Source organism: Formica exsecta, unplaced genomic scaffold (genome assembly GCF_003651465.1).
Source record: "Formica exsecta isolate Colony F162 unplaced genomic scaffold, ASM365146v1 scaffold207, whole genome shotgun sequence".
NCBI lineage: Eukaryota > Metazoa > Arthropoda > Insecta > Hymenoptera > Formicidae > Formica > Formica exsecta.
The window spans coordinates 489,248-510,551 of record NW_021849367.1 but is presented as its reverse complement, the minus strand read 5'-3'; the positions used below and the strand labels follow the sequence as shown (position 1 = coordinate 510,551).

The window sequence follows — 21,304 nt, the reverse complement described above, 5'->3', positions numbered from 1 at the left end:
TTATTTTATGTGTATATAAAATAATGCGTGGATATATATAATGTTACGCTTTCTTAAAATACATTCTATAAACTCATATAGCATACATCATAATAAGATATAATAATAATAAAACCATATATAAGAAAAGATAATAAATAATAGTTTTGATTGTGCACTTAACTTATCTAATTTGATATCTTATTTATCTACAGTTCTGCCTTTTTGCAATCGAGTTATAATCAAGAAATGAGCACACTTTATGTTTCTCTTATTGCTAGTTTGATTTTTTCATGATTTGAGATAAATGTTTGGCTTAAATAATAATACTTGCTTAGTTAAAAGAAAAATTATAAAAACGTATATTCTCTACAATTCTTCTCGTTTTTTATCAAACTCGAATATATATACTTATACAATTAAAAAAATGTAATTAATTTTACACTTCCACTACTCTGCATATTATATATCATAACTTCGTGTATATTATCGCACGTAAATTAATACTTTTTCTATTGTATTCACTGGAAAATTATTATTACGCAATTAATATGTATATAAATCATGTAAAAATATAAGAAAGACATGTTAAATTATTATCCTCGAAAATATCGCGATCACTCAGAATTACTGCGACTTTTTTCCAGTTTGACTATAAAACTGTCGTCAAAGTCATCCTGCACGTTGTACTTCATGTCCACGTCTAACACGGTAGTGAAAAAGGTGATGTTGATGAAGTTGCATTGGTCTAACAATCTCGGGCTGTATTTCTCCCAAGAAATGTCCAAGCGAGTTTCCAGGAGCTCTCCTGGTCGGGCTAGTTCGCCAAAGTATGTTTTCTCCGTCGATTTGCCCACCTGACCGGTATACAAGACCATCTCCACTCTCAGAAGAACGAACACGCGATATTCCATTATTGAACTCCGATTTTTAACCAATAGTACAACACTATCAAAAAATAAAGACAAAGTTATGAATAAATGTTATACTCAATAAAATAAAGCCTTAAGAAAACGATAGTTCTCTAAAATAAAATTGTAGAGAAAAGTAGATTGCAGAATTTGCAGAATTTTACAATTCAAGTTGTATCGTCAAGTTGTGCTACATTATTTAGAAAATATTGCGAACGTAATAAATTAGTCTTATTAACAAACTAAGTACCTAAATGGCTGTCCGATTATGATGTCGTCGCGTTTAAAAGTGAACATAACATCGTCGAATTCCTCGTTGAGATAATAACGATTTAATAAAGACTTGCTTTGACGCAACACCTTCCTCGTGGCAGCACGTTCTTCATCAGAACCTATGAGATATGATTCTTATACAATTTATATTAGTAGCCAACTAGATGTCATATTAATGTATTAATATTTTATAAAATAAAATCAATACATTGTTTTGGGTTGTAGCATTATAAAATTATGAATAAATTATTTCTTGAGTAAGGAATATGACACATTCCTTTCCATTGCACAATTTTCTCTTAAAAATTTATTTACCTTCTGGATATTTATAAGTGTGCGTGATGTCTTCCCTCGACCACTTTCCAACCGCTTTTGTGCTAATTAATTGGCCGATGCTGTAACAAAAATACCGTTGTGTCTGATTATTCAATTTAATTAGGCTAATTATCGGTTTAACAATCGAAGACGAATGACATATATTGACAATAAAAATAAAATATGTTTTGCACATACCTGTGCCTATCCGTGCGAATTATTTTTAAGGGCCGTGCAGGCCCGTCGTAGAGCCAGGAAACCATGTCAGCATTCGTCTTGTAACAGAGGAACGCGGTATCGTAGGGAAATACAATTTCGCCCTTCTTCACGGCGGCCACGGAGGTTGGTCCAATACGATCCGATCCTTCGCTCAATTCCTGAGGAGTGGCATCGATCACTTGCCACCCTGAATAATCAGGAAACAATCGTTTCATCCACACCTCGTTCCAGACGTGGAAATTCCTTTTAGAATAAAAAGAAGAAAAAAATTCGGATATTTTAAATAAATCTACTTCTTTAATTTCATTAAGTTTTTAAATTTTTAATTAATATCATCATAATCATATATCAACATAGCTGATTACGCTGATTATATACTGATTGATAAAACTAATCGTTCTTCGTATATGTTTTATGTCTATTTTAATTAGAGCTATTTTCACTTTTGTTTGTGATTCATAATTAAAAGTTGACCGTTATCTTTTCCTTCAAATTACCATATAAAATCCTTTCGTTTGATCTCGCCCTCAGCATTCATAAAATAGTCCACGGTCAGACTTTCCTTAGTATCAGTCTCAATATATGTGTCAGTATCAGTCTCAATATCTGTGTCAGTATCATAAGCGCTCAAGTAGTTGGTCACCGGTCGACAGGGTATACCGAGAGTGCGACAAATCGTCGTCAACACACCGGCATAAACCCAGCACTGTCCGTACTTGACTGGTTTCTTCGTTTTGTAATATTCCTGAAGTATTTTTTGCGAGCCGGTCCACCACGTAGGTGGTGTGCCACCCTTGTAATAACCCGACCATCTTCCCGCCACTACCCCATTGTCTATGTTGGAATTCACCTAGAAACCAATGGCACATATGAAAGACAGTCTAACAATTCTATTTTTACGCAACTTTCCTCATATTTTCGAAAGATAGAGAGTATACTCTAAAAATTATTTCTCAAAATACGGGAGAAATGATAACCTACCGCAGCGGATAAACAACGTGTTATGACGATGGTATTGTTTCTATCGGAAACTCGAACCTTGCAGACTTGATTCATCAGGTACAAAGCGATATCCAAAATATCTTGATCGAATTGTGCGTACTTCCACTTAATGCTACGCATATCTTTACGATTTCCGAGCCAAATTAAACCATCCTCCATCAGTACGTACTCCTGGCGTTCATCCTCACCCTCCAAGTAATGCACGTCGTCTAAAGAGAAAATATTTTGTGCAAAATTCAAGATTGCCAATATCTTGCAATTTTTCAATTTATAGCTTCTTGATATAACCGAAATTATTATTTTTTTGGTAATCTATAATTTTCTATGGAATTAAGAAAGATTCTTCATGTTGTTTACTATAAAGCAATAACATAAAACTTCGAAAACTTGCGTGACATGTTGCTCAACATTCTGTGGAAAAACAAAAGAGATTAAGATATTTGCGAACAAATACCTTTGCACCATGGATTATAAATTAAATAAAATGGATGATCCATTGTGTAACTGGCAGTTTCTTCAGTTGGCTTGTACTTGGTATTGATCTTTATTTTCCATTTGCCTATAATCGCATCTGCAGGTGGTACAATCTAAAAGCAACAGTTTTCGTTAACGAAATCATATGTTCAATCAGAATCAAATTTCTAGTAATAAAAAATCTGCATGTTAGTATTGTAAAGCTTCCGACTTGCCTTTATCCTTAACAAACGATGGTCTATAGGATCAATGTTAGCCTGCCAAGCAGTTTTGGAAATCTCTCCAGGACGGAGCAGAGTGGTTGCCACCATTGTCCCATCTCCGTATTGCGGCCTTTTGATGCCGTCCAGAATGAAGACGATAGACATCTCATCGATGAAAGAACAAAAGTGTCGAGATTGGCTGACATGCAGATAAAATGCCTGACCACGTCTGACAACGAGTCTCGCTCTGTCATCTCGACGGGTCATCAGCTCGTATTTGGATGTCCGATGATTCTCGCCGTTCTCTTCAATGCAAGGATCAACATTTTGAACCGTCAATATTGGAATGCCAAATAAATCATCCCCTATAAACAACAATATTTTTGAAATAATAAAAGTTGTAGTACAATATGGGAAGAGAAAGAAGAATTCTATATTTCAATGGAAATAGCAATATCAAATAATAATTAAATGATGAATATTTGTAAAAATCTTGGAATAACATTATGTAGGATCAAGGTAATCAAGATTGAAATATACGAAGGAAAATATGCGAAGGAATTTATTCTATGATAACAAGTATATATAAGAGCTAGTATAATAAGTATATATAAGTATATATAAGTATATATAAGAAATCTTTGGCTTAAGTCTTTGGCTTCCTTGCACGTTCACGCGTCGCTATACACTAACTGTTTTTTTGTCTCTCGCCCTTTGACCTTTAACCCTCCACTCTGTCTTTCTCTTTCTTTCTCTATCTTTCACTCAGTATCAATACCACTACATTCTCTCTCTCTCGCTCTCTCTCAGCATCCATGACACTACGGCTATCCTGCAGGGAACATTGCCTTCGATGCTCTCATAAATGTCATCTTTTTCTAGGTCTGAGTTATGTTCTGAGTCTGTTTCAAAATCCTGATAACGAGGCCAAAGCTTCATGTAATCAGTTGTACTCGTCCGGTTCGGCCCTTCATGTTCACTTCACTTTTGCACCAAATAGCAATTATTTCTCAAGACAAATGTTACTTCGTAAGGCCCTAAGAATTTAGAGTGCAATTTCTGGCCTGGTCCAATCTGAGTTTTTTGAATTGCTACCAAATCTCTGATTTTGTAATTAGTAACAGCTTTGCGTCTTCTGTAGCTTCTTCTATTACTTTCCTGTATCTGCTTGATATTTTCCATGGCTTTATCACGGAGCTCACAGCGTTCTTGTTTAAAACGCTCTATATCAGTTCTGCTTCTATTATTTCTATTATTTCTCGAAAATAGATAGGTTTTCTTTCAAAAACATGGATTTTCCAATCAATAGATTGAAAGGTGTGGTCTTAATAGCTCAATTATATGATAAATTGATATATTGCTGCAGTATGTCAACATGCTTGTACCATTCTTTCGGTTTTCCTACACTAAGAAAAAAAAAGTTGTTGACTTGACTAAATTTGTCCAACTAATTACTATTTCTTTGTATTTCTCTAATTGAAATATTTTTGTATTTAAGTCAAATATACGTCATGTTAGATTTAATCTCTTTGCGTAAATTATTTTTCGAACACCCGTCCAGGCATACAGTTCTGCAGTTTCTTCGAAATAGTCAATCCATTATTTTCCGTTTTATTTTCTATCACCACTGAAGGTTTCCAAGAAATCCTCGACATCTTTGAAGTTTAAAGCTTGCTGCAAAACTCTCGTAGTATCATGATTAGAAACTGATTCGTTTTCTTCCTCATCGTTTTCTTCGTTCATGCCTATCGCGGCTTTCAATCTGGTACAAAATACATTTTTATTGCCACTTATCTTTAAATCGAGGTTACGCAATCGGTCTTTTAGCTGTGCTACAGTCAACAAATCTATATCTTCAGCTTCATCATCGTCGTCGGGGTTGTTTTCCTCTAATGCACCCCTTAGTCGTTCTCGTAGAACCGTCTTGCTACCAGTTGTTGGAAGTCCGTGCTCTTCCAATTTCGTTCGAAATTCGTCTGCCGATAGATTATCCACGTCGATCCGTCCCTCGTCGCCATGATGCCCTTCTTCCGCGTTACATTTTCCAAAGAAAGAAGTTAGCACTGCACGTTTTCCCACGACACACACTTCCGACACTTCCCATTTCCTCAGTTACTATGGCCGTCCGGTATGCATACACTGCCACTATCGAAAAATGGAATAACATACGCACTCAACTGCTATGGCCAATTCTCGATAACGTTTTCGTTTTACAACTTCAGAAATTCATCTTCGTCGTTTTTCGAATTCAACCCTTCGCCTCCTTGTTTTACCCGCTTGTCACGCAGCGTCTGCAATATGGCGGTGAAACAGCGCCCTATGCGTCCTTCTTGACGTCTTAACGGCTTTTCATAGAAGCTGCGATTTGCTCCTTTTTTTTCGTCTTTTACGCACTTACGCACTCAGCTAATGCGCTTGGTTGTTTCTTTAACACTCACAATCAGTTACTCAGCACTCTGTTCAATTTTCTTCACTTTCCACTACGAATCTCAGTCTACGTCGTACTATTGTCTTTTCGTCTTCTCGTGACGCGTATGTAAAAACCTCGATCAATTCTTCAGACTTTCAATCTCGAATCTTGAATCTCGGATCCTCGATCTTGGATGAGCCCCCAAATTTGTGGGATCAAAGTAAAGAAAGATCGAAATATACGAAGGAAACTATCAAATTTATCCTATGATAAAAAGTATATATATAAGAAATTTTTGGCTCAAGTCTTTTGCTTCCTTGCACGTTGAATGCAGATCAGTGTGTCGCTACACACTGAATGTCCATCTGTCTCTCGTCCTTTGATCCTTAACCCCCCACTCTGTCCCTTTCTCCCTTTCTTTCTCTTTCACTCAACATCCATACCACTACATTATTCTCTCTCTTGCTTTCTCTCAGCATTCATGACACTACAATGAAGGGTGTTTTCCAGCATGTTACACAGATGACACAGTGTAACACACAGTATCACACGATTGGCTAGCAAATAAAGAATATTAAATTTCTTTATTTCTTTAAATTTATTTATTAATTTCTAACAAAGAGGAAGAAAAAAATATGCAACTTAGGCTATTGCGTTCTAGGATTTCAAGGACTAACGTGCTGCAATGCCGAGTGCAAACATACATAGCGTCATTGCCCTTCTTGTTATGCATGATTTCAACGTACGTATATATTTCTCGCGCTGACACATTGTCATTGTAAGCAATTGATCGGCGTCACCCACTTTTATCTACATAAATTGATTTGAAGACGTTGCTTAAAGCATAAATTGACAATTAATGTACTATTATTTAAAAAAAAAACTAGAAACCAATTAAAGATAAATGCAGTAAAATGCATTTTGATAAAGTTTATATAGTTAAAGATTAAATTACATTTTTTGTAGAATGCTTTATATTGAAAATTAAAAGTAATGAGATTAGTATCACAGACGTGTGCGTAAGTATTGTATTTCGGAATAAAAATAACGATGAGAACTCGGTTAAATATGAGATATATTATCGCACTCAGTTAAAATCTTTTTGGAATTAAACAATTATAATCATAATTTTACAACAATTAATACTTTTTTATTGCATTCACTGAAAAATTATTATTACGCCATTAGTATGTATATAAATTATGTAAAAATATAAGAACGACATGTTAAATTATTATCCTCAAGAAATAAAGTATCTTCGAGAATGTCGCAGTCACTCATAATCACTGACTATTTTTGCTGATTTGACTATAAAATTATTCGAATGTCCATCAACATCCTCTAATTCCTTCGAATAAAATTTCGCCGCTATCCTGGCACGTCCTTCTAACTTCGGTATCATGGAGAAGGTACATTCTGCGTCCGCGTCCACCTCAACGGGCTCTGATAGTTTCAACTTCAACTGCTCGTCCAGACCAGGTCCTTCGATAAGGAACACACCCTTCTTCAGAGGAATTGGTAGTGGATTGCGAAACTTGGCCGAGGCATTAAGAGTCTGAGCCACGATTGCATCACTATGCAACTAAATCACGAAATTAAATATATATGTATATGTCAGTTGCCAAATCTATTTTTCGTCTTTAATCTTACTTTTTTCATTGACAAGAGTTTTGATAATACAATGTATAATCTAATAATTACCGTGATTTTAATGTCGGGTTTCCTGACGCGAAAGTCATCCTGCGCGAAATACTCGAAGTTCGTGTCCTTTACGGTAGCGAGACAAGCGATGTTGAAGGCGCATTGATCTAACAATCTTGGTCCGTATTCCTCCCAAGAAACGTCCATGCGAATTTCCTCGAGCACTCCTGGTCGGACTAATCTATCGACGTGCAATCTCTTCACCGGTTCGCCCACCCGACCGGTATACATGACAGTCTCCACTCTCAGAATTACGGACACGCGATATTCCATCATCGAATTCCGATTTTTAATCAATAGTACAACACTATCAAAAAATAAAGACAAAGTTGTGAATAAATATTATACTCAATAAAATAAAGCATTAAGAAAACGATAGTCCTCTAAAATAAAATTGTAGAGAAAAGTAGATTGCAGAATTTGAAGAATTTTACAATTCAAGTTATACTACATTATTTAGAAAATATTGCGAACGTAATAAATTAGTTTTATTAACAAACTAAGTACCTAAATGGTTGTCCGATTATGATATCATCGCGCAGCTCAAAAGTGAACATGATGTCGTTGAACTCCTCGTTAAGATAATAACGGCTAAATAAAGACTCGCTTTGACGCAGCGCCTTCAACATGGCAGCACGTTCTTCATCAGAACCTATTATGAGATATGATTCTTATACAATTCATATTAGTAGCCAACTAGATGTGCATCATATCAATGTATTAATATTTTAAAATTAGAATAAAATCAATACATTTTTTTGGTTTGTAACATTATAAAATTATAAATAAATTATTTCTTGATTAAGGAATATGACATTCCTTTCCATTGCACAATTTTCTGTTAAAAATCCACTTACTTTCTGGATATTTGTAAGTGTGCGTGATGTCCTCTCTCGCCCACTTCCCAACCGCTTTTGTGCTAATCAATTGGCCGATGCTATAACAAATTTCAATTTAATTAGGCTAATTATAGGCTTAATAATCGAAGACGAGTGACATATATTGACAATGTAAATAAAATATATTTTGCACGTACCCATACATATCTTTGCGAATTAGTTTTAAGGGCTGTGTAGGCCCGTTGTAACGCCAGAAAACCTTGTCAGCATTTACCTCGGCAAAGAGGAACGCGTTATCATAGGGACGTAGAACTTCGCCCTTCTTCACGGCGGTCACGGAGGCTGGTCCACAACGATACGCTCCTTCGCTCAATTCCTGAGGAGTGGCATCGATCGCTTGCCATCCCGAACAATCTGGCGACAAGTCTAATCGTTTCATCCACACCTCGTTCCAGACGTGGAAATTCCTTTTAGAATAAAAGGAAGAAAAAAATTCGGATATTTAAAATAAATCTACTTCTTGAATTTCATTAAGTTTTAAAATTTTGAATTAATATCATTTTAATCATATATCGACACAGCTGATTACGCTGATTATATACTGATTGATAAAACTAATCGCTCTTCGTATATGTTTTATTTCTATTTTAATTAGAGCTATTTTCACTTTTATTTGTGATTCATAATTAAAAGTTGACCGTCTTCTTTTTCTTCAAATTACCATATCGAATCGCTGTTAAGCTCCTCCATGATCTTGCCTTCAGCATTCACAAAATAATCCACGGTCAGACTGCTCTGAGTATCATGAGCGCTCGAGTAATTAGTCACCACTCGACAAGGTATACCGAGAGTGCGACAAACTGTCGCCAACACGCCGGAGAAGACCCAGCACTGTCCGTACTTGACCGGTTTCTTCGTTTTGTAATATTCCTGGAGTATTTTTTGCGAGCCCATCCACCTCGTAGGTGGTGTGCCACCCTCGTAATCATCCGACCAATTTCCCATCACTGCCCCATTGTCATCGGGGGAATTCACCTAGAAAAGATGGCATTTACAAAAAACAATTCTAAAATTTTAAAAAAATTCTAAAAAGATTCTATTTTTACGCAACTTTGCTCATATTTTCGAAAGAATGAGAGAGAATATACTTTCAAAATTATTTTTCAAAATACGGTTCAACGGGAGAAATAATAACTTACCGCGGCTGATAAACAACGCGTTATGACAACGGGATCGTTTCTGCCGGAAACTCGAACCTTGCCGACTTGATTCATCAGGTGCAAAGCGCTATCCAAAATATCTCGCTCGAATTGCGCGTACTTCCACACGGTGGGTCGCAAACGGTTACGATTTCCGCGCCAAATTAAACCATCCTCCGCCAGTACGTATTCCTGACGTTCATCCTCATTCTCCAAGTAAACCACATCGTCTAAAGAGAAAATATTTTGTGCAAAATTCGAGATTGCAAATATCTTGAAATTTTTCAATCCTTCTTGATAGAACCGAAATTTTTTTTTTTTTCTTTGGTAATCTATAATTTTCTATGGAATTAAGAGAGATTTTTCATATTGTCTGCTATAAAGCAATAATATAAAACTTTGAAAACTTGCGTGATATGTTGCTCAATATTCTGTTGAAAAACAAAAGAGATGAAAATATTTGCAAACACTCAAAAAAGTGGTTTTGCAACTACAGCAAAAATTTTCTGGGTGCGCAAAATTAACTGAGGTACATAAATGATTAGCAAATACTGTGATATCGCATATGTTTCGCATTTAATCAATCTAAGTGACAGAGACAGAATTTATATCTGAACTGTTTGTGAAATTTAGAAAGAATGTTTTTCTGTGGCGCCTATCCATGTTAAGGCCAATCATACTTGGTACAAAGTTTGGCTGTGGTACACAGAAAAGATTAGCGGCAAGAAACAAATGAATATATAATCCTCACATCTAACATATTTGTATAACGCGCCCAATCTATCTAGCTCTTTTAAACAATTTCTCTCAATTTTTCGATGCTGCAGTTATAATTGGCAGTTATATTTCTCACAAAGATCGTTCTAGCTGTAGTATCGAAACTCATATTTATCCAATGCAGTGATTAACATTTGGCAATGGGACCTAAATTTTCTAGAAGATATTATTAGAATGTTGCTGCTATAAATTCTATATGTAACAGACAATATTCTAACAGATACAAAAAATAGCGATAAATTTTTGTTGTGACACCTAGAAATCTACCTATATCAGCAAGACATTTTTTTGAGTGAATAAATACCTTCGCACCATGGATTACAAATTAAATAAAATAGATGATCCATCGTGTAACTGACAGCTCCTTCAGTTTCCTTGTTCTTAGTATCGATCTCCATTTTCCATTTGCCTATAATCGCATTTGCGGATGGTACAACCTAAAAGAAAAGCTTTCGTTAACAAGATATTTTTTTAAATTTCATATATACATATATATTAAAGGTACGAGCTTCCGACTTGCCTTTATCCTTAAAAAATTTTGTCCTCTAGCGTCAATAGTGGTCTGCCAAGCAGCTTCGGAAATCTCTCCAGGATTGAGCAGAGCGGTTGCCACCAGTGTCCCATGTCCATATTGCGGCCTTTCGATGCCGTCCAGAGTGAAGACGATAGAAATCCCATCGATGGAAGAAATATAGTCTCGAGATAGGCTGAGATGCAGATAAAATTCCTGACCACGTCTGACAATTAGTCTCGCTCTGTCATCTCGACGAGTCATCAGCTCGTATCTGGATGTCCGATGATTCTCGCCGTTCTCTTCAATGCAAGGATCTACATCATGAACCGTCAATACTGGAACGCCAAAATCTTCCCCTATAAACAACAACATTTTTAAAATAATAAAAATTGTAATACGATATAGGGAGAAAAAAGAATTCTATTCCAATGGAAATAGCAATATCAAATAATAATTAAATGATGAATATCTGTAAAAATCTTGGAATAAGATTATGTCTTTAGTCAATTGAAAAAAAAGCATCTTCAGTGATTAATGATTAATTCATTTTTTTGCTAGACAATTTATGATGCTGACAATTTAATTCTTTTCTAAACTAAATGTATTAGTTAAATATATATATAACAAAACTGACGAGTGCGTTTTGTAATTTAGATGTCATTTTTCTTTATATAATTATATTGCTTCTAATTCTTCGCACAGGACTCACAATAAAATCTAAACGGAAATGGTCGGATACGTCGATCGTTGAATATCCGGTAGCGATCGTAAAATCTATAAAACATCCCACGGCGGTCCGGGAGCACCGGCCGCACCGGCTGCGGATGCGAACGAGAGGCTGGATACATGGGTGAGAAACGCACCGAACGCAAGTTCGCCGACTGACTGAAGAACTTTGCCGATGACAAAGAGGAAGGAAAAATATGTAACCTAGGCTAGTGCGTTCTAGGAGCAATTTCAAGGACTAACGTGCTGCAACGCCGGGTGCAACCATACATGGCGTCATCGGTGACACCCGCGTCAATAAAAGAGCGAGAGAGAGAATCACCCACTTTTCATTCTCATAGCAAGTTAATCGGTGATATATAATTGCAATCGATTATTGTAAATTTCGATGAAAATTTCCCTTGAATTTTATAATAAACTAAATAATATTTAGTTAAAAAATTTTAAGAGCTTTAAAAATTTTAATTCAACAAATTCAATTTTTATAGAATTTTTATATATTTTAATGAAATATTAAAATTCGGAGCAACAGTAACAAGTGGCATTTTTTATTTAACAAATTTAAGATTTTGAAAATATTGTAATCAGGTTGAGGTTGCTCAAGGAAAACAAAATTGCTATCAAAATATATATCATAAAAATAATAATGCATCATTCTTAGCACTCATTATTCTCATAAGTAGTCCAGGGGTATATTTGTAATATACGGCAACCATATCATTAAATGCAATATATAATTTTAAATGTTATAATAATTAATAATTCAAGTTTTCTCTTATTTTACAAATTTCAGTATTATATATGATTTAAATTTCACAAATATTTAACTATTTTATTTAAAATTGATAAATGTTTCCATGATCGCGAATCGAAATTTCGCAAGTATTCATTTAAAATGTCGACAAATAAGACTACGAAAATTAGTTACGCCTACAGAAATGTGAATAACGTTTTGTAATTTAAAGATTTTACACCTACGGATCAATTTAATAACATAAGCCTATAATCATGCTTATTAAAAGAGTCATTACAACCAATTAGAATGTAGAAAGAATTATCTACTATTGGGAAATCTGCACAATCCCCTTAGATTACAAAATTCCGCAAATCAGAACGGCATCGATGATTAATGATCAGAGAAAGATCGATTACTATCCTGAATTGCATGCAGATTTTTTAATAGTAACACAAACACCGTTTCCTTTACATTTTAATTGATTATTACAAAATTGTAGTCGCGCAAGATTTTTCATGTAATTAAATTGTCACAGTATATAAATAGTAATTAAAACTTGTATACAATATCCTGAAATATATCATACATAAAAAATATCTTAAAGTTTATCTAACATTAATATTAATCAAATAATGAAATATTACGAAAGATATAATATATAATATTAAAATAATATTTCAATAATTCATAACACAAGTTTTTTAATGTATAGATATTTAACATTAATAACTAATTAAAGAATTTTTCTTAGCGCCGTTGTGATTAATTGTTTAAAAATATTATAAATTATGTACTAAAATTGCACATTTTTTGCTATCTAATTTTCATTTAAGCGATTCGTTTTTTTTTGGTTAATAATTTATTTCAATGTAACGGGTTCATTTCTATTCTTTTATACCAGTTCGTATATATATTTAGGAACATATACAAGAAAAGAAATCACTTTATTATCATCAACTTTTGTAATTACCATTTCTGGTTAATAAGATACAGTTTAATATATCAGTGAAATCGACAGCCAATCGGTTTGGGATTTCAGGTCAAGCGCAGAGATCAAGTTTTACTATTTACGGAAGGACAAGGTGTGCTTTGTATTAGTCAGAAAGCAATCTGCGACAATCACATATAATTTGAAGAAGTGCCCTTCTTATTATGCATGATTTCAACGTGCGTTATATATTATTCCTCGCGCTGACACATTGTCATTGTAAGCAATTGATCGGCGTCACCCACTTTTACCTGCATAAATTGATTTGAAGGCTTTGCTTAAGATATAAATTGACAATTAATGTATTATTATTAAAAAAAAAAATAAAAAAATAAAAATAAAAAACGAAACCACTTAAAGATAAACGCAATAAAATGCATTTTAATAAAGTTTATATAGTTAAAGATTAAATTACATTTTTTGTAGAATGCCTTATATTGAAAATTAAAATATGCGTTGCATGAAAATTGCAGTTTTTATATGAAACAACATAATTGCTCTAGAAAATTATACAGATAAACTCAATTCGCATAGCATGTAACGAAATGATAAAAACACAGCACGATATAATTAAGATCGAATCTTATAAATTATTTCTTACATTTGCTAACATAGAAATGTTATGATTGCTCTATAATTAATCATCGATTCTCCGACAACAATTACCATGTTATTTCATCAGACTCTATTTAAAACGTACTTATTTTAAGATGCGATTTGAACAACAAGACAGATTATGCGAATTACTCGTCTTATTATTAGATTCGCAAATAACAATACGCGCTCCAGTTGTCATTGTAATTCGCTTATTTCATCAGTTTTAATACGAAAATGATGATATTCAAATGATTCAATAATGAGATTAGTATCACAGATGTGTGCGTAAGTATTGTGTTTCCGAACAAAAATAACGACGAGAACTCGGCCAAGTATAAGAATGCTTTGGACTGACATCATTCGCGCTTATTGCTCGCTATCGATTAATCCTTCGATCAATTTAAAATTGATCTCTTTTTTGAGAAAAAAAATTAATAAGATCTTGTTTCGCGTTTAATTTTCAATATTGCATAGCTCTATTAAAGTAAAATTTATTTGAAATTAAATGTGTAAAAAATATAAAGTTCTATTTTATCTCTTAATATCTAAAATATTACTTTATATTGCAAATTGTATTTTTTCAACACAACAAACGTTAAACGCTCGAATAATTAAGAGAACGTTTAATGCAGTTTTTATAATGCGTATATCTATATCGATATGTGTATGTCATCCAAAAGATGCAATTATAATTCTTATTGAAAGCATCTTGCACACCTGAGGCATACGTGATCAAGATGCTCGTCCAGTGAGGACATCTTAATTATCTGACATCAGAAAAGCGCCGCCTTTTACTAGTATAATAAATCCGCGTCGAGAAACAAAAGTCCAGTAGCTTGTATGCTACATGTCGTGCTATTTATATAGAAGAAAGTGAGTCAACGGAATAAGTTATCTGGAAACGAGTGACTTAATGAGGAGAATCCCCGATTGAAATTCTCGGACGAATAATCATGAAAGCACGAGCCGGCGCAAAATTCGTGACTAATCTGTCAGTCAACTTGCGATCCATGAAAGAAAGCTTCTTAAATTCTCGTGTGTGTTAAAATAATATAAATTATATTTATTAAAAAATAATTTTTTAATTATACAGTAAAAATGCAGATTTTCAGATTAATTCAAATAATTCGAGTAAAAGTGCTGATAATGACATGAGCTTATACTTTAGCGAAAAAATGATGTCATCGTTTAGCGATCACGGCATCACGCCGGCGCCTCTTGCGTAATTTCACTTTCATTCATGACAGCATGAGATTGATAAATATATTCATTAATATAAATTCGAGATCTGACTTTAGAAAAAGAGTTTTGAACCATAAAAATGTCTCTCTTTAACAAAAGATGCGAAAATATTATTTTTTTACGTCTAATTGATTAATGCACACACACGCATCTTTCTTAAAAGAATTAACAGACTCCGTACATATATATCTATGGCGAATGACAAATGGTGCTTGCAGGATAAAACAACAGATACAATCACGGATACAATTGCATACACAGATACGAGATATACCCAATGAATAATTCAACCGTTTCAAATATACATAATTTGCAAAGTGATGCCGTTTAATGAAGGTCGGCATCTCGCAGAGAGGCGGAAGCTGCTGCCTTCCCATCTGCTTGAGTATATATTTTCTTAACCAGAGAACGATAAATCGCGAGTGTGCTTAAACGAGAAATAAATTGCGCGTTACATTGATTGAATCTGTGTTTATTTACAAATCGTTCGGCCGCTTGTCAAAATACAAGCACTCTCTGTCAAAAACATGAGTAAATACAATTCTTCCGAGTACTTCTTATGTTTCTCGTAAAATTTATAATATTGAATTTCTTAAGTTTTCTATAGAAAAATATACAGCAGTTTCTACTACAATTTTATTTTGCAATGTTATATTTTTTTATTAATTTGAAGTCAGTGTTACGTAATAGATCATCACCAAATTAACGATATTTGATTCGTGGCTACGAATGATAAACGGATAAAAATCTTCACGCCTACATATGCTAATGTTCATCTCATCAATCGTCTTTTAATTTTATATCGCGATAATAAAATCATCGCCAACCCGTATTGAATTTAAAAAAACCTTGCAATTTTTTCGAAATGATGATAATGACATCATATCCCAGTGAGCAATATGTTATCAAAAGAAATTCATAAAGTACTCAAGTTTAAGATATCATAAAGAGCTCTTGTGAAAGATATCTTACAAAAAGATAACTTACTGATATCATTTCTAAGAAAATTTAATATTAAGTCTTTAAAAAGTCTTCTTAAAAAGATCATCCTCTCAATAATCATCCGCTCACTGGGATGTTACATACAATACAATAGTAGATGTCTGTTGCATTTTTCATCATACCAAAAATCGTTAATTAAATACACTTTTTCTTAGCACGTGTCGTATCGCAAAACCTATGGAACGCAGCATCTTATCCCTGACCGATATTCTGAAAATAGGTTTTAAGTATACTAGAAAAGCACTTTGCTTCTTAACTGGACATCTCGGATATTTAATCCTTTACGCACGTGTTCAAACGGTCAAACCTCCTGATTTAATTTACATTTAATAATAATTAAATATATTTAAATTATAATCCGCTAATATCTAGCCTATTTATTGTACAGTTACAAAACATAATTTCAAAACTCGTTTAAAAATCTGTTTGGGAAATTCATATATCAACAATTTCACGAAGTATTAATTAACAAACAATACCCTCGAATTTTTTAAGTAAAATCACAGAAGCGAAAAATTACAGGGATTAAAATTGTCTCGTGATAATTCATGATCGTCTGATCTTGATGAGAAAATCAAAAGCTTTCACTAAATATTACTCGATGTATCATCTCGGTAGAGCACGTGCCTCCATCACGATTTACTTTTAGGCGTGCAATACGGACCGCATTATTTTACGCGCTCATGATTCATACCGCACAGATAGACGTTAGTCTCTTATCTTCTCGTTTTTTATTAATTGGTTTTCGTTCTGCCTCTGCGCTCCGTCCTCAAAGGGGTCAATTGACTACGTGTCAGGGCAAATATATCTCGGGATGTACCCTTCTTTATCAAGTTTTACTCAATCGCGGATTTTGATATCGCTCATGAAAATTCTTATCTTATTCAGTGATTTCTAATGGTATAACAATGATTGCTTTTGTACTTTAATAATTTACATCGATTATGTATACATTAATGAAGCATAAATAATTATAGTTTTTAATATTTACAAAAATTATACACACACAATAAATGTGTAATTACTTCTCTTTGATATCCACAAATGTCTCATTTCGATAATGCGGATGAAAGGTCGAAAAAAACCGAAATTTTAAAAAAATTTATCAACTCTCGTAGCAAAACATAGAAACAAGCACACAAGAATCATTTTGAACGGGGAAACGAGTAAGACAATATTCTTATCTCTCTTGTAATTTTTAATTTTTCTCCTAATGCAAACTTTTGTTAGATATGCAAATAATATCGTAATCTCGCAAGAATATTTAGCTGCGCTCGCCTCGGGAAAACATTAAGGGACATAATCTATTCGAAAAATTATACTTCCCTCTCAAATTTTTAATCAACATTAATAATGGCGTTATAATTAGAATTTCTTCAGTATACAAATATAATGCAATATGTGCAACAATATTACACGACGTTTACTTTAACATACAAATACTATTTATTTATTATATCATTTACACATTGCATTACATTTGATTATTATCTTTTTCAAAATACCATACATAATATTTTTTTCATACCTTTATTTTAATTGTCAGTGCATTTAATTAACACTTAGCAATCCTTTTAGCACAGGATTAACTTACCGGGGGCAGTGGTTGAAGGCGGTCGTGGCGTCTGCAAAGATCTGATATGTTGGGGCCTGAATACGGCCCTAAATCCAGAAAGACACGAACACGGGCAACACTTTTTCATCATTGTAATAACCGAGAGGGATGCAGACGTTATCCGTATAAAAGTTATGTCTTCTATGCCGTCCCTCGATTCATATGCATATGAATCATACCTAAAATGTGTGTTTATTAATTTATCATTTTTTAAATCTTCGGCTTTTCTTATTAATTTTATTAATTAATATAAAACATACATAAAAAATAGTTAAATGTATTGTATAAATAAGAATCGCTATCAAAATTAATTAAACATTTCGATACAATAATTAATTCTAAATCTCAAATATATTTCTAATTAATAGCTTATAAATTTACTAAAAATTCATATAAAGATTATTCGCATAATACTTTCAAAAGTGATAAATGATCTCTCTTTCATATATTTGCAACAAATAAATATATAAAATTTTCAAGAATTGTTAAACTGTAAATATTAGTTTTTAATACTTTTATCGAATAAATATGAATACTTTTTCATAATTATACATATATAATATTTTAAAATAAATTGATAACTGCGTACCTGTATGCAAAACACAATCTGAAGTATTTTTCTTTCACAAATAACTTTGCACGTATCACGTCACTATGCACATTTCTAACGCGTGTGTGCGAGATGATTGGAATAACTCGTTACAGTCTCCGTGCCGGTTGTCAGACGACTGTCAGTAAGAATCAGCTGCAGTGAAGCAAACGATAGCATATCTCCCGCCAACCTTCGATTAAGTTTTAGGAAAGACAACTAACAGTATAATGAAATGCGAATACACGCTAACGTGGGCACTTTATATCATATCGCATACCTTAGTAAACGTTGTACATATCACGATGGAATTGCAGGACACGCCTCTCTGCAGTGGATGCTGTGCTCATTCATTAATGATCAAAAAAGCAATCGAGTCATTACTCGATTGCTTTTAGCTGGTATATTTTTTATTTTTTGTATTCAAATTGTTTATAGAACATTACAAATACACACAAGAAGAGAGAAGAAGAAGAAGAGAGAGTATCTCCTCTCCAGAAGTATCTATAATTCTCATACAGATAAATCCAGAGAATTTATTTGTAGAAAGCTTTATTTTTAATAAAAAATCGATTTTATATTATATTACATTCTATAAAATGAAACAATGACAAATATATTGCTTATTATTGATATTAGAAATAATAATGAAAGAAGTCAAACAATCGCAGACGTAAATTTCTCTTTTTTGGAAACATTTTCACGAGTGTGTATACAATATATGCGTAATGATTTAACTGACATAATTGTATAATAGTGTGAGGAGAGGACAAATAGTACTATTATATAATATTATTTAATATTATTATCTATATATTATTTAATAATTATTGACATCTGATAACGTGCACATATATGCTGCTACGCGTACGTAGACTCGCGTGTCGGCATGAGTAAATGATAGCGAGGATAATACATATTTTTAGCGTCCACGTAACACGCCACACAAGAATTTGTTCTCCGAATTTCGTAACTCAGTTCCGTTTCCGTAACAAAAACGTCCCGCGATATACTTTTGTGTGTGAGTCTTTCTTTCATCATCATCGAGTTCAAGATTAGGGTAGAAATATAAAATGACGTAATTCCAAAAATAAATGATTTTTCACACACTAACGAAAAGAAAGTACATATAATAACATTATGTTATAACTATAAGAATATAAGATTGTAAAAAAGGATCAAAATATATTAAAAATATATTAAACAATTGCAGCTTTATTTAAAAAGAGCCAGTTGATTTTTATATTTTAAGAAACAATGATTAATCAACATTTAGCAGTTTTCTATTAATCCACTAACAAAGCAAATTAAAAAATTAAACTTTAGAATACAAAATAAATAAATAGAACAATTTAAGTATAAAAGAAAAAATATTATATAAAAAAGCTACAATCTTGTATAAAATTACATTATATATGTTTAATAATACAAAATATTATTTACATATCTAGATATATTATATAATTATCAATTATCTCTCTCTTATATTAAGTCATCTAAAATCCAATATAAATTCTTAAATTTGCTGCATATCAGCAACATTCTGTTCGGGTTCTATTGCAATTATTCCAAAATGATTCACCATAACATATAGGTATGAATATTCATATTTATCAGATTCATTCTGAAATTAAGATTGAATATATATGTTTGTATAAATATTTATTATTATTATTTTTGCAAATATTATTAGTAAGCTTACTTTCTTCACTTCTACAAATGCCGTGCCACGTCGTCTTGTTCCTTCTAAATAAAACTTCAGTCTCATATATTTGATACCATCCTTAATGAAATACATATGACTGAAAAAAATAAATAGGGAAAAAATATATTACTCCAAAATTTGTTTATATTCTTAAAAAAAAATTAAAGTATTTTTCATATATATCTGGGATTATGAATATAAGAAATATTCATAATTCCTCAAATATTCATAAATAATCAAAAAAGTTACTGATATTTCATGTATATTTTAGAAGATTATTTTAACATACCTGATACGTCTCCTGCGTCTACGATTTGTTTCATCACCGTAAGCCTTTATAGGAGCACCAAGCAGATCTATAAGTTTTGGATGTTCCATGCAACGTACCCGAGCTTTGCTATAAATGGCATCTGGACTTTCACTGGAGAATAATTCAGAAAATAAGGTATACAATACAAAAGCTGTAATTCCAATGCCACTTATTATTATTCCTAGTTGTCCAGCAGATTTCAGATTTTCTTTGACTGAAAAAAGAAAAAAAATATATGCAAGATGCATAATAATGTACAATATAAATCATCTGAAATTTACCTACCTATTTTTGCTGTGCCAACTTGTACTTTTGTATCAGTTTCACTGGGTTCAATGTTAGTTACAGATTTCTTTGTTGAATACCAAACATCGTGTTTAGGGATAACATTGAGGCAATGTGAAGTGCTTGGTATAATCAAGTACCTTTTTTGAAAAATACGTCTTAATATTATTGATGCCATATCCTAAAAAATTAATATATAGATTAATATTAGTAATTAATATAAATAAAAATATGTAAATATATATATATGTACACACACATAAAATAAAATATTTCATAAAATTTATATTAAATTTTTCAGAAGCTTATATTGTTTGATAAACTTTCCACACTTTTATCACAATAAAATAAAATTTACATACTAATCACGAAAAATAGTATCTAAAAATAAAATCTTAAAACAAAGTAGTCGTGTTGTAAACGGACAAATCGTGTTGAAATCTTTGAGTTATAATCTTTAAAAAAAAATGCATACCTTTTATATATTTATACATCATTTATAATAACATATAAAAAGTATATTTACATCTTATCAGCCGGTACAAAGTCAAGAGTCAAGATTATCTAGAGCGAATTTGCATTTTGGTGAAATTAGAATGAGATACCGGCTTAAAGTTGTAGAAAGGGAGATCAAAAATGTCCGTAGGGTAAAGTTCAATTGACCAATCAGAACAAAAGGAACAAATATTTCTT

The 21,304-nt window shown here is 32.6% G+C and overlaps 3 protein-coding genes across 5 annotated transcripts; all 3 read right to left on the bottom strand.

Moving 5' to 3' along the window:
- Positions 1-561: 561 nt before the first annotated feature.
- On the bottom strand, positions 562-4,558 carry LOC115234803 (annulin-like). Its single transcript, XM_029806145.1, has 10 exons — positions 4,403-4,558; positions 4,225-4,291; positions 3,389-3,741; positions 3,154-3,286; positions 2,679-2,908; positions 2,195-2,547; positions 1,677-1,940; positions 1,479-1,558; positions 1,141-1,282; positions 562-927 (listed from the first exon to the last, which is right to left on the bottom strand). Exons 1-10 carry the CDS (start codon positions 4,556-4,558, stop codon positions 597-599), a joined length of 2,109 nt encoding a protein of 702 aa, XP_029662005.1. The 3' UTR covers positions 562-596.
- Positions 4,559-6,919: 2,361 nt separating this feature from the next.
- Positions 6,920-18,532, bottom strand: LOC115234782 (annulin-like). Of its 2 annotated transcripts, XM_029806111.1 has the most exons (11): positions 18,312-18,532; positions 17,702-17,901; positions 10,823-11,172; positions 10,607-10,739; positions 9,526-9,755; positions 9,048-9,361; positions 8,524-8,793; positions 8,345-8,424; positions 7,995-8,139; positions 7,488-7,794; positions 6,920-7,368 (listed from the first exon to the last, which is right to left on the bottom strand). In XM_029806111.1, the coding sequence occupies exons 2-11, from the start codon at positions 17,811-17,813 to the stop codon at positions 7,060-7,062; spliced, it is 2,250 nt and encodes a 749-aa protein (XP_029661971.1). In that variant the 5' UTR covers positions 17,814-17,901; positions 18,312-18,532; the 3' UTR covers positions 6,920-7,059. The 2 variants fall into 2 exon arrangements, with proteins under 2 accessions (XP_029661971.1, XP_029661970.1); XM_029806110.1 differs by lacking the exons at positions 17,702-17,901; positions 18,312-18,532 and adding an exon at positions 11,526-11,881.
- Positions 18,533-19,503: 971 nt separating this feature from the next.
- On the bottom strand, positions 19,504-21,234 carry LOC115234783 (mitochondrial import inner membrane translocase subunit Tim21). 2 transcript variants are annotated; one of them, XM_029806113.1, is made up of 5 exons: positions 21,138-21,234; positions 20,612-20,792; positions 20,306-20,540; positions 20,014-20,113; positions 19,504-19,935 (listed from the first exon to the last, which is right to left on the bottom strand). In XM_029806113.1, the coding sequence occupies exons 2-5, from the start codon at positions 20,787-20,789 to the stop codon at positions 19,828-19,830; spliced, it is 621 nt and encodes a 206-aa protein (XP_029661973.1). In that variant the 5' UTR covers positions 20,790-20,792; positions 21,138-21,234; the 3' UTR covers positions 19,504-19,827. The 2 variants fall into 2 exon arrangements, with proteins under 2 accessions (XP_029661973.1, XP_029661972.1); XM_029806112.1 differs by having other exon boundaries at positions 21,087-21,218.
- Positions 21,235-21,304: the final 70 nt, after the last annotated feature.

Excerpts from the sequence above, each read along its gene's own strand:
- LOC115234803 (XM_029806145.1), bottom strand. The coding sequence starts at position 4,558 with ATGGAAAATATCAAGCAGATACAGGAAAGTAATAGAAGAAGCTACAGA. Across the intron at positions 1,941-2,194 it reads AAACGAAAGGATTTTATATG|GAATTTCCACGTCTGGAACG; the intron begins GTAATTTGAAGG and ends TTATTCTAAAAG. Across the intron at positions 1,283-1,478 it reads CACTTATAAATATCCAGAAG|GTTCTGATGAAGAACGTGCT; the intron begins GTAAATAAATTT and ends CATATCTCATAG.
- LOC115234782 (XM_029806110.1), bottom strand. The coding sequence starts at position 11,664 with ATGTATCCAGCCTCTCGTTCGCATCCGCAGCCGGTGCGGCCGGTGCTC. Across the intron at positions 9,362-9,525 it reads CGCGTTGTTTATCAGCCGCG|GTGAATTCCCCCGATGACAA; the intron begins GTAAGTTATTAT and ends CATCTTTTCTAG. Across the intron at positions 7,795-7,994 it reads ATAATCGGACAACCATTTAG|TGTTGTACTATTGATTAAAA; the intron begins GTACTTAGTTTG and ends ATTTTTTGATAG.
- LOC115234783 (XM_029806113.1), bottom strand. The coding sequence starts at position 20,789 with ATGGCATCAATAATATTAAGACGTATTTTTCAAAAAAGGTACTTGATT. Across the intron at positions 20,541-20,611 it reads AGTTGGCACAGCAAAAATAG|TCAAAGAAAATCTGAAATCT; the intron begins GTAGGTAAATTT and ends TTCTTTTTTCAG. Across the intron at positions 20,114-20,305 it reads AGACGCAGGAGACGTATCAG|TCATATGTATTTCATTAAGG; the intron begins GTATGTTAAAAT and ends TATTTTTTTCAG.